Here is an 18,014-nt window from a genome sequence, read left to right as displayed (position 1 = left end):
ATGTTATACACCTAATATACCACATGTATCCTGGTGGATGTAACACAGGAGGATGTTATACACCTAATATACCACATGTATCCTGGTAGATGTAACACAGAAGGATGTTATACACCTAATATACCACATGTACCCTGGTTGATGTAACACAGGAGGATGTTATACACCTAATATACCACATGTACTCTGGGGGATGTAACACAGGAGGATGTTATACACCTTATATACCACATGCACCCTAGTTTATGCAACACAAGATGATGTTATACACCCTATATACCACATGTATCCTGGAGGATGTTATACACCTTATATACCACATGTACCCCGGTTGATGTAACACACCTAATATACCACATGTACTCTGGTGGATATAAGACAGGAGGATGTTATACACCTTATATACCACATGTACCCTAGTTTATGCAACACAGGAGGATGTTATACACCCTATATACCACATGTATCCTGGTGGATGTAACACAGGAGAATGTTATACACCTTATATAACACATGTACCTGGTTGGTGTAACACAGGAGGATGTTATACACCTTAAATACCACATGTACCCTTGTTGATGTAACACAGGAGGATGTTATACACCTTACATACAACATGTACCCGGGTTGATGTAACACAGGAGGATGTTATACACCTAATATACCACATATATCTTGGTGGATGTAACACAGGAGGATGTTATACACCTAATATACCACATGTACCCAGGGGGATGTAACACAGGAGGATGTTATACACCTTTCATACAACATGTACCCTGGTTGATGTAACACAGGAGGATGTTATACACCTTAAATACCACATGTACCCTGGTTGATGTAACACAGGAGGATGTTATACACCTTAAATACCACATGTACCCTGGTTGATGTAACACAGGAGGATGTTATACACCTTACATACAACATGTACTCTGGTTGATGTAACACAGGAGGATGTTATACACCTTAAATACCACATCTACCCTGGTTGATGTAACACAGGAGGATGTTATACACCTTATATACCACATGTATCCTGGTTGATGTAACACTGGAGGATGTTATACACCTTACATACAACATGTACCCGGGATGATGTAACACAGGAGGATGTTATACACCTTATATACCACATGTATCCTGGTGGATGTAACACAGGAGGATGTTATACACCTAATATACCACATGTTTCCTGGTGGATGTAACACAGTAGGATGTTATACACCTAATATACCACATGTATCCTGGTGGATGTAACACAGGAGGATGTTATACACCTAATATACCACATGTACCCTGGTTGATGTAACACAGGAGGATGTTATACACCTAATATACCACATGTTTCCTGGTGGATGTAACACAGGAGGATGTTATACACCTTACATACAACATGTACCCTGGTTGATGTAACACAGGAGGATGTTATACACCTTATATACCACATGTATCCTGGTGGATGTAACACAGGAGGATGTTATACACCTTATATACCACATGTATCCTTGTGGATGTAACACAGGAGGATGTTATACACCTTACATACAACATGTACCCTGGTTGATGTAACACAGGAGGATGTTATACACCTTATATACCACATGTACCCCGGTTGATGTAACACAGGAGGATGTTATACACCTTACATACAACATGTACCCTGGTTGATGTAACACAGGAGGATGTTATACACCTTATATACCACATGTACCCCGGTTGATGTAACACAGGAGGATGTTATACACCTTACATACAACATGTATCCTGGTTGATGTAACACAGGAGGATGTTATACACCTTATATACCACATGTATCCTGGTCGATGTAACACAGGAGGATGTTATACACCTTATATACCACATGTACCCTGGTTGATGTAACACAGAAGGATGTTATACACCTTACATACAACATGTACCCTGGTTGATATAACACCAGAGGATGTTATACACCTTATATACCACATGTACCCTGGTGGATGTAACACAGGATGATGTTATACACCTTACATACAACATCAACCCGGGTCGATGTAACACAGGAGGATGTTATACACCTTATATACCACATGTATCCTGGTGGATGTAACACAGGAGGATTTTATACACCTTATATACCACATGTACCCTGGTTGATGTAACACAGGAGGATGTTATACACCTTACATACAACATGTACCCGGGTCGATGTAACACAGGAAGATGTTATACACCTAATATACCACATGTACTCTGGTGGATGTAACACAGGAGGATGTTATACACCTTACATACAACATGTACCCGGGTTGGTGTAACACAAGAGGATGTTATAAAACACTAGAAAATATCCTGTAATCATATAAAGCATCAAAACAAATAAAAACATTGACAACAATAAGGCTGAACTCATCAGATGGATACATCTAACAAAAATCTATGATTATTTCAAGAAAATTATCAATGCATATGAGCATATAATATAAAAAAAAAAAAAGATGTGGTATGATTGCCAATTGCCAAGAAACCATGTGACGTACAAATTAACAACTATAGGTCACCGTACGACCTTCAACAATGAGCAAAGCTCATACCGCGTAGTTAGCTATAAAAGGTCCTGAAATGACAAATGTAGAACAATTCAAACGAGAAAACTAACGGCCTAATTTATGTATAACTAGAGGCTCCCAAGAGCCTGTGTCGCTCACCTTGGTCTATGTGCATATTAAACAATGGACACAGATAAATTCATGACAAAATTGTGTTTTGGTGCTGGTGATGTATTTGTAGATTTTTCTTTACTGAACATTCTTGTTGCTACAATTATCTCTATCTATAATGAACTTGGCACAGTAATTACAGTGGAAAACATTTTCTAAAAATTTACAAAAATTTACAAAAATTGTTAAAAATTGACTATAAAGGGCAATAACTCCTTAAGGGGTCAATTGACAATTTTGGTCATGTTAATTTATTTGTAGATCTTACTTTGCTGAACATTATTGCTCTTTACAGTTTATCTCTATCTATAATAATATTCAAGATAATAACCAAAATCTGCAAAATTTCCTTAAAACTACTAATTCAGGGGCAGCAACCCAACAACAGGTTGTCCAATTTGCCTGAAAATTTCAGGACAGATAAATCTTGACCTGATAAACAATTTTACCCATTGACAGATTTGCTCTAAATGCTTTGGTTTTAGAGTTATAAGCCAAAATCTACATGTTACCCCTATGTTCTATTTTTAGCCATGGTGGCCATCTTGGTTGGTTGGCAGGATCACGCCACACATTTTTTTAACAAGATACCCCAATGATGATTGTGGCCAAGTTTGGATTAATTTGGCCCAGTAGTTTCAGAGGAGAAGTTTTTTGTAAACACATGAAACAATTACAAAAATTTAAGAAAAATGGTTAAAAATTGCCTATTAACGGCAATAACTCCTTAAGGGGTCAACTGACAATTTTGGTGATGTTGACTTATTTGTAGATCTTATTTTGCTGAACATTATTACTGTTTTTAGATAAATCTTGACTTGATAAAAAATATTAATCCATGTCAGATTTGCTCTAAATGCTTTCGTTTCAGAGTTATAAGCCAAAATCTTCATTTAACCCCTATGTTCTATTTTTAGCTATAGAGGCCATCTTGGTTTTTGACCGGGTCACTGAACACATTTTGTAAACTAGTTACCCCAATGATGATTGTGGTCAAGTTTGGTTAAATTTGGCCCATTAGTTTCAGAGGAGAAGATTTTTGTAAAAGTTAACGACGACAGACGACGGACCAGGGACACCAAGTGATGAGAAAAGCTCACTTTGCCCTTTGGGCCAGGTGAGCTAAAAATAGATGTTTCTCATTGCTTTTAACCGTATAAGAATGATTTTGTGTGCATCGAATTAGTAATCAAACGATTTACCGTAGTTTCACTCACATTGTTGAAATTCTTTTTCTTTAACTAACGAGTACACGTACAATGCATGTGTTGTCAATCTCTAGCTAGGGGTTAAATTGAAGTTCACATGAATACAGATTTAAAGAGGTCGACTCATTCACTTGCAAGTGAATAACTAATTATCAATGTTTCTTAGCGCAATTTGACAAAATTGAACCTTTTTGGCTGCAAAAAGCGTATTGTTATTTCACTATTTCACTTTCATTATTGATTGAACAAAAAAAATCAAACTTTAGATTTTTTATAAATACAAATACAAAAACCATGAAAGAGGATCAACATTGATACATAAGGTTTTAACAAGTGAATTAAAATGTAAGTTACAGATGGCATCACCTTGCCAAAATTTAACAATGAACACAAATAGAAAACATTTACATCATTCGATTGTCAAGTCTAAAAATAAACACTGTACTTCAGAATCATAAAATTTACTAATTGTTAATATACTGCATCAACATAATAGTACATACTGGTCATATATATATATATGTTATGTACAAGTTATCATTTTGTACAAATTATAATTAGTACAAAAATATTGTACAAATTATAATTTGTATTTTGACTTTGTACGAATTGCAATTTGTACAAAAAGTGCTTGTACAAATTACAATTTGTACAAAATAGGACAAAAATTCACTTATATATAAATAACTTGTACAATAATTTTTTATACGGATTTTGGCGAAAAAAGCATTGATACACATTATTGAATTGCTACGTACTAAATGACCTGAAAGTAAACCTAAGTTACATAATTCAAAAGTAGTTCTTTATCAATTGTTAGAGCAGGTGATATAGTGATTTATGGAATCAGGTATTGCAAACCATCTTTTGACTCTCAAATCGATAACGACCTGTTTTACAGGCATTTTAACTGTTTCATATAGCGAGCGTTGAAGCTCAGGAACCGCTGCTGTGAATAAACATGTGTATTTAGTTGCTTCAGTCAGACTTTTAGACAAAATAAATATCCCAGAAGATTAAACACCCCGTTTGGTTAGGAATATGACTATGCTAAAGTCAGGAATATGTCAGTTGTTGTTTTGCCTTTTTTTATCATTGTTTTTTATCAACAATATGAAATATGAAATTTTACAAATATACCCCGTAATCGTTTGCAAAGTTTCTAAATAAAAAAAAATACCTCAAAATAACGATAAGAACTAATCAAGCAGTACTATTGAATGATATTTTTTTTTTAAGAAAAAGACGTTTATGTATTAAAAATTTGAAAAAAATTCTATTTGTTTACTTTTTTTTCTCTCAAAAATTTCAAAGATCAACCTGCCTTTTGTAGTAAGTGTTGTGTATAAACGGTGTATTATGTTAATAAGGTTTAGTGTGTTGTCAGTTAATTACAATTCTATTGTGTGAATCATTGCATTTTTCACCAAAATTCGTATTTAAAACTGTTGTACAACATGTACAAGTTATAAGTGAATTTTGGTCAAATTTTGTACAAATTATAATTTAAACAAAATGATAACTTGTACACAACATATACACTCAATAGATAGACCATCTTACATCATAGTACTATCTTACTACACCATAAAAACCAATTATACCAAGCATGTTTCATTAGATAGACCATCTAACATTTCTGTTTTGTTTGATTAATCATTCCTAATGGGCTTTGCACATTATTTTTTCTAAGTGTTATATGTTTTAAATTCTATTTCAAACTTAATTATCTTTTTCAATTAGAGCATTCATTTTTTTGCATACACAGGTCCAAGTTCACTTTATTTCATTCTTCTAAATAATCAAAATTTGTATTCATTGAAATGTATACTAAAGTAACTCAACAGTATAACCAAAATCATACATAAAATAGTGTAAATATACTATAATGTTGCAAAGCATAAGCCAATAAATACAGAATAAAGGACTCTTTGTTTTTGATACTGACTTTATCACTGTGTTATATCAGGTGAGCCCGAACCTGAAATTTCACAGTGATAAAGTCAGTATCAAAAACAAAAAGTCCTTTATTCTGTTTATCGGTAATTACGAAAAAATAAAAATATTTACAATAAAAAAGCAAATAACAAACGTACTATATTGCGTCGAATTACAGCGATTCATACTTGACGTCACAGGCTGCATTATGTCATTTGAAATTTGGTCACAGTGTAGTAATCATAGCGTTCTTTGCACAAAATATTGAAAATGAAATATTGCATGTGTTTTATTAATTTTGTTTTGGACACTGTAACAATTCCAAATATAAGCGGTTAGTCATATTATTTCTATTTTGTCACAAAGCACAGAATGATAGTGATACGATATGAGACATCAGATTAGTTATTGTTTTAGAATTTCAACTTCAAGCTCAATTTTTTTTTATCAATCTTTGGCTCATGGACAATGATGGATAACATTTATCTTGTCTGATATTATACGCTCAGCGTTCATCCTGACAACAACCACATTGATTTCAAATCATTTTTGGAAAGCACTGTGTAATTTAGTCCAAACAATTATGACATCTTGAAAGACTATTATATCGTCGCTGGGCTTCCAAAATGTTGTAAATGACTTTTTTGGCTAAAAATACTTTTTGACACCAATGGTCTGGGCAGGAGAAAATCTTTGGTATTACAAAATAGCAAACAGTTAGACCAATCAAAACGTTTGAAATAAGACATATTACAAAATTGCCAATGTCAGTTGTTTGTAAAGTTTGCTTCCAAAATGTTATATGAAAACTTGAAAATCATTGTATAACGACTTTGGGAATTAAATAATTGTACACTTCTTTATTTCTGTGAAAATAATTTAAGTTCTTTGATAATCCAGAAATGTCTCAGTTTTCATTTCACTGTTATTTACAAAAATGTTCAAGTTCGCATACAATATTTTGGAAGCATTCATTTTGTCAAAATTTTCCAGGGGCAGCAACCTAACAACCAGTTGTCCAATTCATCTGAAAATTTCAGGGCATATAGATTTTTACTTGATAAACAAGTTGTCCCCTTGTAAGATTTGCTTTGAATGCTTTGGTTTCAAAGTTATAAGCCAAAATCTACATTTTACCCCCATGTTCTATTTTTAGCTATGGCAGCCATCTTGGTTGGTTGGCTGGGCCACCACACACATTTTTTAAACTATATACCCTAATAATGATTGTGGCTACGTTCGGTTTAATTTGACCCAGTAGTTTCAGAGGAGAAGATTTTTGTAAAAGATTGACTTTGGCAAATTGTTTGATCATGTTGATTAATCCCTGAGCATTGGAATGAGTTACATGAGTTAGTTTATTGCATTTTTCTGTTGCACAGAATATTGACTAAATCTATTCTGTTATAAGGTTTCGTCACACACTTTCTTGGCTACTCATTGAAACAGTGTCTACAGAATTTCCATGCTGGCAAGAACTATTGTTATTATTTCCATGTAAACTAAGTTTCTCAACTGGCAACTGTGGAGTTGCTAACCATGAATGATTTAAAATGTCTTCAAAAGATGGCCTATCTGATGGACGAATTGCTAAACACTTTTTTATTAAGTCTTTCACATCATGTGATAATCTTCCCCTAAATGATACTTCTGCTTTCATGATTTGTTCATCTTGTTCAAATGGAATATCTCCACAAACTAAGTCAAATAATAAAATTCCCAGTGACCACACTGTTGCTGATTTACCATGGTACCGATGGTGTTTTATCCATTCAGGAGGACTGTACACTCTTGTACCTTAAAAATAAAGATATGACAATTAAGAATAACTTTTCTAATGCATTTCTATACAGAATTAACAATTAAAATTAAGCTTTAACTTTTTTAATGCATTTCTATACAGAATTTAAGTTTTATATGTATTTTTAGTCTCAATTTTTGTCATCAATCAACTGAATTCTTACTGCCAAAAATGAAGTGATGTGTGAAGTGTTCATGTCACAACTCATTCATAAGAAAGCCTGACAGATGATCAATTTATAATATATTAATACCCTTAAAGTAATTTGTGTAAGTAAAATTTACTAATAACCCCATTTATTCATATCTAATAAGCCAAAGTATTGATTTAAAAAACTCGGGTAAATGTTTTGACATGCATGACTGTTCACAGGTATGCAAGGAGTTCTTGTGAACCAACTTAAAATGTCCCACATAATCAATTCTACAGTTGACTTGTTACAAATTATAAAAGCATTTAATAATAGGTTGATAGCAACCAGTCATATTTTTTTGGCTAATGCTACCAATACATGTATAATAACCCAATATCATAACTTGTTATGCACTGTAATTTAAACCTAGTTGTTAACTTTGTGTAAACAATGTATGCTATGTATGTTTCCCTACTGAATATATGAATTATTGCCAAGTTATGCTGAGACACATGTGTGATCATTTATGCTGATATTTTCAGCAGCAGCAACTGTGTAATTGATATGTTTTGCTAGCAGGGGTCGAATTTAAGCTTTTTTGTGTACTGGCCAGCTGGACCAGTGGACTGAAAATCAACTGGTCCGGCTCCAAATCTACTGGTCCTGCAAAAATGACATGCAAAATTGAGTGCTGGTATCTATGATGAGTTTATTTTTTGACAACTTTATCAACTGAAATACATACGGTAGTATCCCCCATAATTGATGTCGCAGGTAAATTCTTTTGTAAACAAACCGAGATTGCAAAGCAATCAGAGATTTTTCAGGGCTTTCCATTGAAGCTGGTAGCCGGCGGAAATCCGCCCTTTACGGTGGCTTCAAGTGCCGGCTACTTCACTGACAAAAATATAAATTCAAAAAGAAAAAAAGTAAAGTCGCGGTCACGATAAACAAGGATGAAAAGTCAGTGTTTACCTTGGGCTAAATATAGTTCACATGAATTCAGGTCACTGATTGGTTGTCTATTTAAAGTCAGAATGCATCGTTTCTTTTCAAAGACAACAAGAGAGACGTTCCGGTGGCCATTGAAGGATAACAATAGAGATGTTCCGATGGTCATTAACTCGTTGGCTTTTTTTGGCTTTTAAAACCACAGGCGCTTGGGTGTATGATACAGATTTTTTTTTTTATTTTTTTTTTTGCTGATTAAAATATTCAATTTTCTATATTTATAATACATATCTATCACTTCTGTGCATGTCTCACCTAGTTTCGAGTGATTTAAACGACCCAGAGAAAATACCCAATTTTACTATCCATTCATACACAGAAGTGATAGATATGTAGTATAAATATAGAAAATTGAATATTTTAATCAGCAAAAAAAAAAATCCAAAAAAAAAATCTGTATCATACACCCAAGTGCCTGTGTTTAAAACGTGAAGACAATCAGATTAGGATGACAATCTTATGTTATGGAATAATATCAGTCAAATTAAAGAAAGTGTAGTAGATCATATTGTTCAGAATCTGGAAAACAGTCTCTTTTGAAGTTCATTTTTCAAAGCCCACGTTGTGTTCAGAGAATCAAGGTCAAAAACGAAAGTAGAATATTGTCGACTCGACCTCAAATAAATAACATTTCCAAATGATTTATGTATCCGACTTATTGAATAGTTTACAAAAAAAAGAGAAAATCTGGGGATATATCAATTTTCTGTCAATGCTTGAGAAATAATTGTATGGTTTAAATACGCGTATTACAGTCTTTAGAGAGAAAAGGGGGGGGGGGGGGGGGGTCATTTGTTTACAAATGCACGTAGTTATGCAAAAAAAATCGATCAAGATTTTTTTAACAAACCGGATTATTATATGAATAAATCTCCTTTAAAAGTAAATGAGTTTTAAGCATAAGGTAATGAAAATTAAAAAAAATAATATAAAAAAAAATGAAATTTCTTTGAGATTTTTTTTCTTTCTTTAATTTCATACATAAAAAATGGTCATTTGAAAGATGAAATTAGGTGCCAGGAGATTGCGAGAATGCAGGATTTTGCTCTATTTATACCAGAGCTTCTGGGGGCCTTCAGCGGCCCCCAAACCCCCTGCCGTAAGGCACCAAGCTTACAGCTTGGTGGGCGTCCGGCTTCGCCGAACGCATGTTACAGCCGCCTATAATTTTAATTCAGCCTTCTACTTCAATTTCAATGGAAAGCCCTGATCAGAGATTTTTATCGGCAAATTTCTACTGGTCCGCAGGACCACCAGCTGACACAATCTACTGGTCTAGGACCATCGGACCAGCGCTAATTTCGACCCCTGTTTGCCAGCCAATGTAAAGCATTCTTAGCATCTCCCATATTGAGCATGTTGAGATCAATTAAAATGTGTAGATGGATGAACTTTAGTATTAAATCAAATACTCAATATTCCTATAACACTACAACAAAATGCAATCTATTAAAGATGCTCACCATCAAAGGTCACATAAACTGTATCTTTGAGCAATGTACCAGATCCAAAGTCAATTATTTTCAGTTCACCAGTTTTCAAATCCACTAAAATATTTTCATCTTTAATGTCTCGGTGTACAACACCTGATTTATGAACACTATAAAGAGTTTCTACAATTTGTCTAAAGAACACTTTGCTGGTTTCTTCATTTACAGCGCCCTTTTCTGTGATATAGTCAAATAAGTCTTGAACATGCTCTGGTCGTTCCATCACTATAACATAACTGTGAGCACTATTGTTTTTCACTTCATACCAATCTAACATTTTAATACATCCAGAAACATGAGAAACTTTTTTCAAGAGAATAATTTCCATTGGTATATTATGTCCATTATGAAGTCCCCATTCAGTCACTTTAATTTTGTTGATTAATTTAACTGCAACCTGAAAGAGATATATGGACCATAATTTGCTATTGGGCTCGTTTCCTATAACGATAGAAAAGTGATAAAAATGTGTATTTCTGTAAGAAAAGTTGTAACTACATCTAAAGATGCCTTTATTTTTATCAACATACAAGTGTATGCTACTCTTCCCTAGAAAAAAAATTGAAATTAACAAATTTCAAAGATTATACGACCGTATTTTTATGTCACTTCTCACGTTACTTTTCGCTTCCGAAGTGCATAATGCTGACTGATTTATAGATAATCGTCACCGGCAAATTCGTAACTTTTGCTTTCAAATAATAAAGAACATCGACCAATAAGAATAGTCAGAAGAAAATGCCGAGAACTATAAGTATTTCTGTAGCAGGTGTAAGAACACTGGCGTTACTTTCATTTCCGATTTCGTAACGCAAATTTTAGATGATGTAATCTGCTTTGTTGTAACAGAATTCTTTATATCAATATGCAAATATGAACTCTCGCAAGATGTTCAAACAGGTAAATCAGAGATGATTTTCATTCTAGTTTTGTTCTTCGTAATAATTAAGTTAGAAAATGACGTTATTGTTATGCGTTACATTTCACACGAAACAAAAGTCCAGTTATTTCCTTTTTTTTATTAAAATTGTTTTTGTCCTTAAGTTCTAATCATTTCCGGTCATAGGTGAAACATGTGACTAACATGTGATCACGCCCTTACGGCCGGATATACGAAATACTAGGTCTAAACATTGTTTTTGTTTCCAACGGGATGTTAGCAAACATAATCTGTAGACTTGTTTCGTCTTGTATCAAAAAGGAAAATACAATTTTCAAAGAGATTGCACCAGGGGGTCTATTATTTTTCCGATGTGCATAATGTTACATACGATCTTGTGTGAAAATAAAAGCCCAATGACTTGACAAAATCGATTTCAGATTTGACGATGTTATAACACACTTCGTTTCCGGATAACGATGTAAAGGGTCCTTGGAAAATTCAATCGAAATTACGTCTCTTATCATTGTGCCGATGCTCGTTGGATTGATTTTGCTTCAGCAGTAAATATTACTGGATATTTTAGGTGAATTAAGATAATTTAATAAAAAATACATGTTAATATACCGTTACACTTGGAATGTACAAATTTGGTATCTTTGTCACAATTTTTAATTATTTTTTTTTATTCATGTTCTGCAAACACTTTTCAGAAATGCAATAAACTTGTCAAAGGAGAAGTAAACTTTTACCATGCATGACTTGAAAGGAAGTACTTTATTGATTTTAGCCCACTAAAGTAGGTTAAAATGTGGAAACCATGTAGATGGTGTACAGGTCACAAATATCACATGGTGCCTATTTTAAAGTTTTTTTCTTTACTGAATTTAAAGAATTTTACATTGCCAATGATTTGGAATAAATTGTATATAACTGGAATTTCAAGACCAAATATAAATACATTTTTTTGGCTAAAACATCAAGATACAACGATTATGGTATCCTGTATCAATGAAGAAAATATGGAAATTTCTGAATAAATTGTACTAATTGTTTTCAAAACAAGCACATATTTAGGAGTTTTATAATACAGTTACATTTAAGATGGATTTTAAGAAAAAGTATACTGTTCGGATTATTTTAAGCAGATTTTGCAATAAAATAAAACTAAAAAAATGCTTTAGGTTTCTTATGGTTTCCTGTCGCGTTTAAAAAAAAATTTAATCTAACATCGAAAATAGATTTTAAATATAAACATGAAGCAAGTAACACTAGTAATGGTGTTCATTTATGTCTTTTGAAATATATTGTGCAAAATAAAGAAAATAAAGATTGGTTTCCTGTTTGGTTTCCTGTCACGTAAACGGTGAATCAAAATGTATTAATTTTTTCTTGAAAAACTCAATTGTTCCATTAATACTATTCAAACACCAACACAACCCACAGAATAAAAGTTAAAGTTTTAGAACTTATAAAAAAGGATACAAAAAGAAACCAAAGACCGAATACCAAATTATGGTCCATATATATATCAAATCTGTTAACAACAATACAATGTTTTCATTTTTCAAATATAAACATTTTAAGTAATGTGTTTTATATTTTCATTTCTATTAATTTTTAACAAAGAGGATATATATGTCTAAGAAACAAATGTTTTCTACTATGAAATTTGTTGTAAAAGTTAAAAAGTTAAAAACAAAATTCTTTATTTTATACTTACAGGTAGACCATCACTTTTCCTTGTGCCTCCATAAACTGTTCCAAAACCACCACTTCCCAGCTGTGCACCAACATGATATGTTTTATTGAGCTCTTTTTTTCCTTTTACTGAAAAAAACAAGAGAGACATATAAAAATATGAGTCTAACATAATGCATAAACAACAAAGTAACGTGGAATCAAGTAAAGATGTAATGTACGAACTCGCCATATTTCACTTCAATTTAGAAAAGTAAAATCAAACTTACTTTGCTTTTTCTTCCCAACATGATGATATTTGAATATATCACTTATTTATCATTCAATATAGCCTTAAAGTACTAGGTATTCACTAAGCAAATCTCAAAAAGACATCCCTGTTGACACGACAGAATATACAAATGTTATGAGTTTCTGAAGTTGTGTGTATAGTATAAATGTTAACTATCAATGTGCTATAATCAGGACACAATTCATGCGCTAAGGCACATCCCACTTGGAGAGATGCCAGATTTGTGTTTTGAAAAAGTCTGTTGAAATATTTAATAATTTATATGATGACAATTTCTTACAAAATGCTGAATTTACTATCCCGAGCTTTGAAAAATATTATAAGCGAGGTGTAAGTAATATAAAATTGAATGCAGACAGAGAACTATATTGCGTTGTAGTGATTTGTCTGATTGAATATGTTATAAATCTGTCCGGCTGCCAAATAATAGCTTGCCGCTATTTTTTTACCTACTGTAATATTGATATTTATAGACTATCGTTGATCATCTCAACGAGATTGATTTTCTCGCTTGAGCCGGGACAGCGAAAGCGAGAAAGGCAATCGAGTTGAGATGACCAATGATAATCTGTTTATCGCTATTTTACCTGTGACGACGTTGTCAATAATAATAATAATAATAATAATAAATTCTTTATTTAAAGAGGGTAAACTCAGTTAGTTACAATAAACTAATCTTCCCTGAGGCCCTCACATACAAATTACAATACAATCAAAACAGATATTTACACATAGTTAATTTACACTCATGTAGTTCAATGCATTGTTAAGAACATAAGATATAATGCTGTTTAAGATGTAGACATGTAGTCAAAAAATCAAATGAAAATAATAAAAAATAAAAAAATATACAAATACATTGTAGCAAACATTTCTTATCAGGGTTGTGTTAGGTACTTCTTGATACCTTGCTTAAAAGTAAGTGTTTTGAGCTTTACGCATTGTGTGTGGTAGTCCATTCCATAATACTGATCCAGAATAAGCAAAGGATTTCTTAAATAGTTCAGCTTTTGGCTTAGGAACTATCAGATTACCTTGAGTGACACCTCTTAAGGAGTACGGATTATTATCTGATTTCAGTTTAAACTTTTGAACTAGGTACATTGGTGCTTCCATACGCATACATTTATATAGAAGTAAATATTTGTGGTATTTCATTCTATTGTCAACTGTCATCCACCCAAGTTTTTAAGGGGGCTGAGGGGGATAAAGGATCTGCATCTAGAATCAATCTTGCTGCCCTTTTTTGGAGTTTTAAAATTATTGTTATCCCTTCATTTTTACATTCACCCCAAATAATACAGCAGTAGTCAATTAAGGGAAGAATATACCCATTGTAATATGTTTTCCTTGCATTTATATCTAAAAATTTCTTTATTTTTAATTTCATGTCAATTTCGTTAGCAATGCCACGTGCCTGCTTAGTATGATATGAAAAATTATCACAAAAAAAGATCACAGGAAAAATGCACAAAATAGCGATAAATGTCTTTATATGAGGTAGTTTTTGATAATTCATATACTAGAAGAGAAAACAAAACACATAATAGCATAAATTTGATTTATTTTTCTCTTTTATCACTACACTGATCAAGCTAAAAAACAAAAGTACAAAATTTCATAACAAACGCATAGTATTCCACTTTTTATCACAACTTTGTAACCACATAAGATTTTATATTGCAACAACCAGTAAAAGAAAGATAAATAAATTGTCTATAACACTGAACCAATAATGTCATTTATATTAAGTTCACTTATTAACTATCAATTGATAAAAACAGCGCAATTTAAGTTGTTAAAAAATTGAAAACAAAATGTTTAATAATTTAATGTGTGGGAAGTTAATTTATGTGTCAGTAGATGTTTCCTGGATAGTTGTGTCATCGACAACATGTAAATATTTTATATGTAGTAGGTATATAAATATCAACCACACAATAATCGCTTTTTTCCTTTTTCAGTGTTCATCAAAGAGATATATGCCATAACTAAGTAATAGGTTGTCTATCAATAATATCACTAACCTGATGACATTATAATCATGATAATAGTCTCATCACTTGCTATCAATGTTAACATCCTAAAATAAAAAAAATCTTCAATTCATAGCAACTCAATAAAATTTTCTTTTTTATTTTTATCAGTTAATTAAAAATAAAAAGAATTGTCTTCTTCATGTTCTTATTTGACATGTTTGATCCACATTATGGTATTCATGGTATTACAAACAAATATGAATTTCACAAGAATCAAAGTTTAAAATTAGCAAGTTGTATTTAAAATTACGTAAACATATTCATGAAACTTTATGACATTTATAAAATCATGCACATTTTTACAGTGTTCTCCACAAAAGATGCATTTAGCATCAAGGTATTATGGAAACTGGAAATGCTATCTTGCTTCGCTTCTAAAAATTATATCATCATCCAAAACATAATCCATAAGAAAACCATTTCAGATAGTGTCACATAAAGGCCTGGGGAGAACACTATAAATTATTTGCGATACATTTTGTAATTTGTTGGTTATACTATTGTTGACAATAACCAAAATCGCTATTAAAATGGGATGTAAAAAATTAACAACACACATTAAAAAAAAAAAAGAGAAAGTAAATAAAATTTATCAATTCTGGCCATACTTTATTTGTTTGGAAATCAGAGAACCCCGACATTTGACAGGTTGCTGGCAATTAATATTTGAATTAGTCATGTTACACATACACATTATAGAAATAGTATTCCTACACCAAACATAGTGCCATTTCTGGCCCTTTAATACCTGCACCCTCTATGAGATGCTAATACTAATACACAAATGTGGAAGTGAACAACAACAAAAATACCATTAAATGCATAATTAGTTAAAAAAAAAAATGGCCTTATCTATACTACGCCGCATTTTTGCGCCTGACCCAAGTCAGGAGCCTCTGGCCTTTGTTAGTCTTGTATTATTTTAATTTTAGTTTCTTGTGTACAATTTGGAAATTAGGAATTTCTCGCTACATTGAAGACCTGTTGGTGACCTTCTGCTGGTTTTTTTTCTATGGTCGGGTTGTTGTCTCTTTGGCACATTCCCCATTTCCATTCTCAATTTTATTCATCATGTACAACATTCTTTTAAATATGTCTCTATGTTCACAATGACTGAGGCTGCATGGACTAATAATCTAAGGTGGCCTGTTGCTATTAGTTTTTAACAAACAGATTTAATCAAATGATCACCATTACTATTACAACTTAGTTTTATACACAGTCTTGTCCCTTTTGAAATGAAAATGAAAGTAGAATCCCGCGGAATCTCGTTTTGAAAATTCTTAGGGGAAGGTCTAAAACGTGGAAGTGAAAAATTGGTGTATTATAACTAATATCCTTGGAACCGCTAAAGCTAGATTGATAAATAAAACTGATTTTGAAAGCTAATGTAATAGACTATCAGATAAAATTAAAATATAGTATATTTAAACATGACTTTTTACCGAAAAGTTGACCGGAAGTCTTTCTTAGCGTGACTCTGGCAACACATTTTTGAACATTAAAACTTAAATTCACGAAAAAACATATAACCCGGTCAAAATCTGTCAATTGATTCTTAAAGACAATTTAATGACAAATAACATCATATAAAGAAAAATATGAATACATTACGTAAAAAGGGTAAAAAGTTGATCGGAAGTCACCCTTGTATAGAAATGATGAAGTCAAATTTTCAACTTTGAACTAAAATTTACAAAAAAATTAAAAAGCCCGGTCAAAATCAAGAACATGAATCTGTAAAACAATTAAATGACAAATAATATGATATAAAAAGAAATATAAATACATTACGTAAAAAGGGTAAAAAGTTGACCGGAAGTCCCCCTTGTATATTAATGATGAAGTTAAATTTTCCACTTTGACCTAAAATTCCTAAACTATTGGGACCAAAACTCCCAAAATCAATCCCAACCTTCCTTTTGTGGTTATAAACCTTGTGTTCAAATTTCATAGATTTCTATTTGCTTATACTAATGTTATAGTGCAAAAACCATGCCTCTTCAGACGACAACGACGATGACGACGCAGTCGTATAAAAAATGTAATTCAGGGCAATAATTCATGTAAGGAGACATCTGATAATTATGGCGGACATAGAAAGAACTTGACATTGTGAACATTTTTGTTAATGTCAGATTTTCAAGATACAATAAAATAAATGCATTTACCCTTCTGTCCTATTCCTATCCATGGCTGTCATGTTGATTGGTTGACAAGAAGGAAGGAACAAAATGCACAAACTTATATATTCTAGGTAACCTAAGGATCATGCAGCTAAAGTTTGGTAGATATTGGTTCAGGGTTTTATAAGAGCTTTTTATAATCATTTACGACGATAAACACCATGAAAATGAGGTCAAGGTCAGATAACACCAACCTGATGAACATATACACCTTACAGTCATTTGATACACCAAATATAGTAAACCAATATCATACAGTATTAGAAAAACCATGGAAGTATTGTCAATATAATACTTCCATGGAAAAAAACCACACAAAAACTTAACTATAACCACGGAACCATAAAAATGAGGTCAAGGTGAGATGACACCTACCAGTTGGACATGTACAACTTACAGACATTCCAAACACCAAATATAAATGACGTAGTGCTTATAGCATCTAGACTTAACCATTAACCCTTAACCTTGTTCACTGATCCATGAAATGAGGTATGTGAAGTGGAAACTGTCTGCCGGCCATGAAAATTGCAAAGTATGCACATACCAAATACAGTTATCCTATTACTCATAATACTTAAAATCTTTTTTTTTTTTAAGTAGTCACTGAACCAAGAAAATGAAGTCAAGGAC

At 32.3% G+C, this 18,014-nt stretch overlaps 1 protein-coding gene across 4 annotated transcripts; it reads right to left on the bottom strand.

Annotated features, from left to right (window-relative positions):
- Positions 1-4,165: 4,165 nt before the first annotated feature.
- Positions 4,166-16,463, bottom strand: LOC139524040 (serine/threonine-protein kinase pim-3-like). Of its 4 annotated transcripts, none has more exons than XM_071318571.1 (5): positions 16,387-16,463; positions 15,184-15,239; positions 12,887-12,993; positions 10,257-10,680; positions 4,166-7,645 (listed from the first exon to the last, which is right to left on the bottom strand). In XM_071318571.1, exons 2-5 carry the CDS (start codon positions 15,236-15,238, stop codon positions 7,266-7,268), a joined length of 966 nt encoding a protein of 321 aa, XP_071174672.1. In that variant the 5' UTR covers position 15,239; positions 16,387-16,463; the 3' UTR covers positions 4,166-7,265. The 4 variants fall into 4 exon arrangements, with proteins under 4 accessions (XP_071174672.1, XP_071174669.1, XP_071174671.1 ...); XM_071318568.1 differs by having other exon boundaries at positions 16,393-16,463; XM_071318570.1 differs by having other exon boundaries at positions 16,414-16,457.
- Between the last annotated feature and the right edge of the window lie 1,551 nt (positions 16,464-18,014).

This window comes from Mytilus edulis, chromosome 5 (assembly GCF_963676685.1).
Source record: "Mytilus edulis chromosome 5, xbMytEdul2.2, whole genome shotgun sequence".
Classification (NCBI taxonomy): Eukaryota; Metazoa; Mollusca; class Bivalvia; order Mytilida; family Mytilidae; genus Mytilus; species Mytilus edulis.
The sequence above is the reverse complement of the archived record's forward strand: the minus strand, read 5'-3'. Positions and strand labels throughout refer to the sequence as shown.

What these genes read in the sequence shown, in the direction of transcription:
- LOC139524040 (XM_071318571.1), bottom strand. Translation starts at nt 15,238, where the DNA reads ATGTTAACATTGATAGCAAGTGATGAGACTATTATCATGATTATAATG. An exon ending in GGAAAAGTGATGGTCTACCT is followed by an intron (nt 10,681 to 12,886) that starts GTAAGTATAAAA and finishes TATCTCTTTCAG; the next exon opens with GTTGCAGTTAAATTAATCAA. An exon ending in AGTTTATGTGACCTTTGATG is followed by an intron (nt 7,646 to 10,256) that starts GTGAGCATCTTT and finishes TTTATTTTTAAG; the next exon opens with GTACAAGAGTGTACAGTCCT.